An 8,669-nucleotide genomic window follows, 5' to 3' on the forward strand; every position below is an offset into this window, starting at 1 on the left:
GGTGACGAACATATATATAAAAATATCATATTTTTGCACAGACAAAAAGAGGCTATGGTCTTGTCTTTTCTACCTTTATAAACTTAAATTGATTATGTTGTAGCTTGTGTTGACAAAAAGGGGATCACAAATCATATGTCCAGGGTCACTTGGGCATCATTCTTATAAGTTTGAATACTGTCAAGTGAGGAAATCTATCCTATCATTAATGTTTCTTTTTTAATATATGCTCCTTTCTTTTGCCACCTCTTTCATGACTCTATTGCCAATATCTTATTTTCTAGTTTTTTATTTTATTTCCTCATGTTATTGTCATTATGGCATAATTATTTCAAGTCTTTTCATAAGAAAATAATAATAATTTATCTTTTCAGTAGTTTAATTATCCCATCAATTCAATTGTAGGTGTAACCACATTTAATGTCTTCCTTCTGTTACCTAGAAAGTCAATACTTAAATAGTCATGTGTAACCACATTTAATACCTTTCTTCCATTGCCTAGAAAGTCAATACTTAAATATCATGACTAGTAGAGTTCATTCTAATGTCTTTCTTCCATTGACTAGAAAGTCAATACTTAAATAGCATGACTAGTATAATTCATTCAAATTTTTGAAGAGATTCATGAGTATTATTATAATTATAATTAGAATGATAATAGTCATTAAAATAAATCAGAATTGTTTCAAGAAAAAATGTGAATCAACTTTAAATTTTGTCAAAAGTTGGATAGGCTGAAAAATATTAAATTATCTCAAAAGTTAGACATGAGAGCTATATATATATATATATATATATATATATATATATATATATATATATATATATATATATATATATATATAAAGACTGCATGCAAAATCATTAATTATGCTACTCTTATTTGAATTGTTATCATAAACTAGAGAACCATTGACAAGATAATTAGGGAGGATAAGAAAAAAATTGGGAACTGTGTAGGATATACAGGAATGTAGCCATCTTTGAGCAAGATATAGTCTTAAAGGAGATCATTTTTCCTTAGTACTCTTTACTCGATCCTCTTATTAATCATGTACATTAGTAATTTATAGTCCATTGGAATGATAGAAAAAGGTAGAAGAGTGATCATTTTTCCTTTAGACTATATATTCAGTACTCTTAATTAGTCAGGTACATTAATAATTTATAGTCCATTAGAATGGCAACAAAAGGTAGAAGAGTGGTCATTTTTCCTTTGTACTATCTATTCAGTCCTCTTATTTAATCATGTACATTAGTAATTTACATTCCATTGGAATGATAGCATAAGGGAAAATGCATGTCATGTCCCCATCTTTTTAGCATCTTAGTAGAGCTCTCAACTTTTACATTCTCCATAGGCTAAGTGGAGAAATAAGGAGAAATTGATTAAATTAATTTCTTGGAAAGTCATTAAATAAATAAAAATTAAAAGGTGACTTTATATTTAATTAATTTAATTTTCTAGAAGCACAATTAATTATTGTATTGCAAGGGAGAAGCTTCTAGAGAGTGCATTTTCTAAAAATACAACTAATTCTTGTATTAGAAAGGGGGAAGCTTTTAGAGAATGCAATTAAATAATATTTTATTTCCTTCTAGAAGGGTGAAGGAAAAGAATAAATAGAGGTGAGAGCTTCATTGTTAATCATCCGATTATTATGAATTGTATTTGATATAAAATTGGGAGAAGAAACTAAGGTTTCTGATTTAAGTCAGCCATTAGAGAATGTCAACTCTTCAGTGTTGCAACCATTTGAGGCGGTGAAATATCTACTAAATTTGGTATTCGAGAGAGCTTCAATTTAGGAGTTTTTTCTGTGCTTAAATTGGAGAATACAATTCTTGTTGGCTACTATAGTAGCAAGAATGATGTTGTGCTACAGTACTTACGCTTGATTCATCTCCATCCTTAGGCATCACTATTATCAAGTTTCTCTTGCAACTATTAGTAGTTAGCATTGTAATTTTTAGGCATATGATTTTATTGTGATAATTGAGAATCAAATTTTGGCATTACTGTAGTCATTATTGTAAGCCCATTTGTCTTGGCAAACTTGTAGCAACATTGTATAGGAGAATGAATTTAATAAAGGAGATACATGTTGCATACCATTTGTTTGACAAAATGTCCATCTAATAGCATATATGATCAACATAATAGTTGTATGGAAATTGTTTGTCAAAATGTCAGTTGGTTGTAGGTATGCATTCCATATCTAGTTTCTATGTATATGCATTGAAAGTAACAAAAGAATTGCACTTGCATATTGCTTCATTGTAAGAGGCATTTTAATATCATTTACAAATTTCTTAGCATTAAAAGGCAGCATACAAGTGTTTGACAATATTCCTTGAGCTAAAATCAGTCAGTTTGGGCAAGGGATATTACAATGCAATCCATAACCACCTCAAATAATTAGTATTATGGATCAAATAAATTTAATGGCTGAAATTAATTTTCCAATAGTTATAATTTTTTTAAACTTATGTATACTAGAAAAGATAAGCAACAAATACAACACTCTCTACACAATTCTTTTGAGAAACACATATTCCTGAAGGAAAATTCAAGAAGAAAACCCAACCTTTAGAGGTACCAATTGCAATCCAATATGGTTTCTACTATTAATCATGTTCTACTATAGAAAGGACATATTTTCTCATTCTAACTTCCAATCCTTCCTTTCAACTTGGACTTTTCATTTGTGATCCATGCTTGCCAAATAACATTTTCATTGTTTATTTATTTTTGTATATTGTATACCTCTATGTAAGTGTGCGGGAGTATCCCACTATTCAGAAACTTAGGAGGCTCCTTCTCCTTCTCTTTCAAAAGGAATTTTCATTTTTTATTATTTTTGTATATTGTCTATCTCTATGTAAGTGCACTGGAGTATCACACTATTCAAAACCTTAAGAATCATCCTTACCATCTATACTCTCTAATACTAGATGTATATGGAATAGGTTTATACAATTATTGTCATTGAAACATAAATAATATGCATAGCTATAAGTTGTATGTAGATTGCACAATTACATTAGGGCCTAGTATTTCTACCATGTACATAAAATATATGGACACAAATGGATAAATTTTCCAATTCTCTACATTTGACCTCCACTACTAAACACTACTAAACATATTGTACAATGCCTTTCTTTTTATTTGTAGCCTATGTTTCATCAATTTTTGTGGTTATAACTAGTCAAATAGACATGCTTCCAAGATTTTAAAATTTATAGTCTTGGTTAATATTTGATCTCAACTTAGCTGATTTCTTTAGTTGATTTCTTTCTATTTGTAGCCTATTTTTTATCAATTTTTGTGGTTGTAACTAGTCAAATATACATGCTTCCAAGATTTTAAAATGTATAGTCTTGGTTAATATTTGATCTCCAAGTTAGCTAATTATTCAGGCTTTTAATTTGACAATGTGTTCACTTGTTATCAAAAATACCTTGTTCCAAAATATAAGTTATGTTCCTTGGAGAAATGTATAGGTGAAATCTTGCTTTCACTATATTAATTATGCAATTCCTTTATATAACACTCAAATATTGACTTTACAAGTTCAATGCCTTGTGACAAAGGCTTTGTTAATATTCTCTTTAGATGGTTCAAAGGGATGGTTCAAAGGGCCTTGTGGCAAAGGCTTTGTTAATCTTCTATTTAGATGGATGACTTTGTAAAAGATCACAAAATGACAAGGTGTTCACTTGTTAACAAAAATACCTTGTTACAAAATATAAGTTATGTTCCTTGGAGATGTGTGTAGGTGAAATCCTTCTTTCACTATACTAATTATGTAATTCTTTTATATAACACTCAAATATTGACTTTACAGGTTCAATGCCTTGTGGCAAAGGCTTTGTTAATCTTCTCTTTGGGTGACTAGTTAAAACATCACAAAATTTCATGATGAAAAGATTTTTTCAAATGCATCATAAAAGAGGATAAAGGAGAACATAATTGCACACTAGTATTTGTAATACTATATCCAACCACACAATTTAGCTTTGATACTCTATTTTCGTTTTTCTAATTTTCTAATGCTAATTTTTTTTTTAAAGTCAATCAAGAAAAACTAGGGTTTCATTATTTCCTTAATGGTGCCTCATCATGATTGTTGTCTTTCTTCATAGTCTCAAAATGCCAAACCTTATTTTGCAATGAAATCATTAACAAAATGGGCAGATTTGATTACTATCATCTTGTCATACTACCTCAGAAAATTGCAAAATTGTATGCTTGATGTACATTCACATACATGCACTATTGTATCATATTTCATTATGGCAGATTTCTTTCCAAACGTGAAAAAAATAAAATAGTTAGAGACAACTGCTCATCATAAATGCCTAACATAACTCATGCAACAGCTTCCAACTTCTTTATTTTATTGTATACTTCACACTTAATACTACAGAATTGAAATACTAGCTCATGTCTTAGTTTAATACACCTATTTTATCATGCAACATTTTAACACACCTATTAAACACTAGGTAGGTACTCTCGCTACACCTATGCAACTCTTGTTTATAAATTACAAACAAGATGGAAAAACATACATTTAGAAAAAAACACAAACTACTAAATTGTTGACTATTTTATATCCATAGTTTGTTACCTTTCTCTGACTGTGATCCAATAAATAAAAAATAGTTACACTCTAGTTAGGGGTTCCACTCATCATGAAACCATGTACAACATGGATGAATAAATTTTTCAGTTTTAAAATGATTAATTCTGTCTATAGTCACAGTCCTTTTCAATTTGTCACTTTTTCAATGCAAACCCTAGAGATTTTCTAGAGTCAATTTTAGGGACCAATCAAATGCATAAGAGTCCAAATTGAAGTCTCAAATGAATAGATCAAACATTGACAAAAGAAAAATACCTTATTTATCATCAATTGCATTGTGAAATCAAACCCCATTTGATATAAAGCCTTGAAAGCCTCTGTGTATTATACAAAGTTGACATAAGAACTTGAATCAAACCATAAACATGACCAACTCAAAGTCTATATAGGAAACAAACCTTAGTCAAAATTTTGATCAAGGAATTTGTATTTGAAAAAAGGAAAAAAAAAAATAAGGATTTGTGTTTGAAAAAAGAAAAAATAAGAGAATTTTCTATTTCTAATTACAGGATAAGAGTGGGGGGAAACAAGTCGACTTAAACTTTTTTATTTATTTTAAGGTTGTTTGGCTATTTTGAACCAAAAAAAAAATAGAAGAATATAAAAACTTAACTATTTCCCATAACTAGAAAAAGAAAATTATAATAGAAGGGTTGATGATTTAAAAAATAATAATAATTTGAATGAAACAAATCTTCCATAAATAATTTATGGAATGAACTCTCCATTTAATTGTTTAGTAGGAGATATTTTCCGCAACAAGTCAAATTGTGATATTGCTATCAAAATTTAACTGTGTAGTTTTTGAGTCAAACTCATTGACCCATGTTTCATGAGTGATGATTCACAAGAATACATCCCTCATTAGAATAAATGGAACACTTGGTGAAGGTTTTGCAAATTGGGTTGAAAGCATAGTGGGTTTAACCATGAAGGAAACTTCGTAGTTAAGCACGCTCAAGATGGAGTACTACTAGGGTGGGTAACCTCCCAAGAAGTCTTGATGCTTCACCTCTGTGAACATCACCTATATCCAATGAGTACTAAGTGTTCCATCCATTCTCATGAGAAACGAATCCTTGTGAATTACTTCTCATGAAATATGAGTCAATGAGTTTGATTCAAAAACTGCACAATTAAATGGTGATAGCAATATTACTATACACCACAAAATTATTATACAAATAAGAAAATGATATTCTATTGATTAATTTGAATTAATAGTTTTTTTAAAGAAATCACATGTGACAAGCCGTCTCAAAGTTATTATTTGGAAGTCTCACAAATAAGGACTGCCTCGAGAAGTAGGGGAAACATAAATTATAAAGAAGAATCGAAAGACATTTGTAAATGGGGCCACGGCTAGTCATACCTCAGCCTGCCATGTTTAAGGCCGCCCAAATTTATGTTAGATAAGGTAGAATCCTTGACCCACATGTTGCCACAATAGTGGGGATGTAAACCGATAAGAATGCGCCTCAGTAAAAGTTTTATTTATTTATTTAGTACAGTACCAGACGATTTGACGCGATTTGATATTTTTCTTATTCCATTGCCCGGTCGAGACAGCTGTAAAATTAGATTTTTCTGAGGGCTCCGTACTGATTTAAATACAAGCAAAGACACACTTATTTGTTTACTTTCCTCTATGATTCCTAGTATTACTTATTGCCTTTAGGCTCCGTTTGGTTGCTGGAAGATGAGGGCCAAAATCGGGTTATCAGAGGCAAAATCAGGTTTTGCAAAAAAAAATTGTTGTTTGGTTGGTTAAAATTATAACCCGGTTTTCAATTTCATCTTTCAATTTTGGTCAAAAATTGGAAGAAGTTTCTTCCAGTAAAAAGGTGGAATTCGAAATTAAAACCAAGTTTTGAATTTTATGACAGTTTTTTTAATAATATTGTGGGGTCCACAATATATTCATCTTCCGTGTCAACCAAACGGACCATTGAATTTCCAAACCACAAAACCAGATTTTCGAAAACCTGGTTATAAGATAACCTATGTCAAAAATTCATCTTCTCCAACCAAACGGGACCTTAATACATTTGGATTGAGACTACATCTAGAGATTAAAAGAAGAAGATTGCATATTTTCACAATATAAGAAGAAATCACACATGATTGGAATGAACTCCATTGGACATTTCATTGCCTATGAATTATATTTTCAGATTAAAAACTGATTATATCTGTATCCATTGTACATTTAATTGTTACATTAAAAAAATTAAAAATCTTCAAACCGGATCAGACACCTTCCTCAATGGTTTCAAGCTTTGATTTCCACTGTTTTCTACCTGATCGGTCTCCATTAACACAACACAGAGAAGAAGAAGGAGGCGATGATGGTGATGAACACTCCTACTCCTCTTCAGCAGAATTATGAGCATCCATGTGAAACAGTGGATGCACCCTTCCTCCATTTTTGGAAGAGGAAATTTGTGATGTTGCATTGTTGGCCTTGAAAAGAAGAGAAGCCATGTCCTTCTCACACAAAACAAACTCTAATTTCTTTCGAGGAAGAACAAAATACAACTGTCCGAGCTGCAACTCTTGCTGAGGAAGAAGCTCAGATATAAATTTACCAATGTAAAGACCATCAGAGCTGCAAACAAAATGACCCGGATTATTTTTCAATATCTGTTCAACTTTGACTAGATCTGAGAATTTCTCAATTCCCCCCTCCATCAAAATAACATTGGTAGTGGGTTCATAGACATCATTACAATGAACAGATACGCAGATTCCCATATTATCAAAAGTTGAAAAAAACCTACGATGAACCTCTCTAGATAATGAAATCACTTGCAGGCGTAGCACTCTAGGAATGGAATCGGTAGACTAATATATATATGTGACTCCAAACAATACATAAAGTCTTGTGTGTTGAAAGAAACTTTAATAAAGAAATCTCATTTGTTTCATTCAAAGGGAACAGTCATCACATGCAAAAGATTCCGCTATTCTGAGGAAGACAGGTTGCCCTTATTATTTGTCGCGTAGGCAACCTATTTAAATCTCTGGGAAAACATTTAATATTACAGTTATGTTTGTCGGTAAACAGATTATGTTGTAGTAATGTTTCTGATCAAAGTGATAATATTTCACACATCATCAATATTAGCAGTAGAGTCCAACATTTCTTATGTCACGTTCTAAACGCTGATTTGTTTGAGGTGTAGCAGACATTGTCTGTAAAATTACAACACATTGAGCTGTGTATGAGCTGTACTGTTGTCGATCGATCAAGCAAACTAGGATTTTAATTAACCGCTATGATTCCAATTGCCTCAACCTTGTGGCACCGTTATTGTCCCTGAAATGGACAATCCAAAGGTTTCGCTGTTTAATTAATCACCTAATAATAAGTGAGTAGTGAGAATGAGTCAATGAGTTTGATTCGTTGAATCTTGATAGCAATATCACATTTTGAATTGCTCTTAAAAAAAAATTCTAGTTTTCAATTGATGCAGTTAGTGGGCTTTCTAATGAATAGTTTTTACTAGTTAAATTTTGGCATATGGAATTACAAAGAAAGTGGCCTTAACCTAGGAGAAAAATCCGTGGTTAAGCTTGTTTGAGCTAGACTAGTACTGGAATAGGTAAACCCCTAGGAAGTAATGATGCTTCACCTATGTGAGTATAATTAGGATGCAATGAGTGTTAAGTGTTCAATTTGTTCTTATGAATGAGGAGTTATTGTTAACCATTTGCTTGTGAAATATAAGTCAACAAGATTGACTCAAGAAAACTACATAGTTTGACATGTGATGTAGGAGCATCCTGGGGAAGTTAGCAATCATGTATGCAGGGGCTTCGAGCTTGGATTTATGGAGTTACACTTCACAGAATTGGGAATGTGTTTGAGACATATTGGACAACCTTGTCCTAAGTGCACATTGAGTTTGGAGTCAGTGCCTTGGAGTTAGAGTCATCCAAATTGGTCATTTGTTCCTGATTTATTGACAAACTTTGGAGATTGTTTCCATAAAATTTGATCTAAGGGAGTTCACA

General features: G+C 31.5%; 1 protein-coding gene across 1 annotated transcript; it reads right to left on the bottom strand.

The window, feature by feature from the left end:
* Positions 1–7,016: 7,016 nt before the first annotated feature.
* On the bottom strand, positions 7,017–7,406 carry LOC149539290 (uncharacterized). The gene has a single exon (XM_089802536.1). The coding sequence runs from the start codon at positions 7,404–7,406 to the stop codon at positions 7,017–7,019; it is 390 nt and encodes a 129-aa protein (XP_089658662.1).
* Positions 7,407–8,669: the final 1,263 nt, after the last annotated feature.

The sequence above is a fragment of the Cupressus sempervirens genome, chromosome 9 (assembly GCF_028749045.1).
Source record: "Cupressus sempervirens isolate cs-2001-9-10 chromosome 9, ASM2874904v1, whole genome shotgun sequence".
NCBI classification, from domain to species: domain Eukaryota; kingdom Viridiplantae; phylum Streptophyta; class Pinopsida; order Cupressales; family Cupressaceae; genus Cupressus; species Cupressus sempervirens.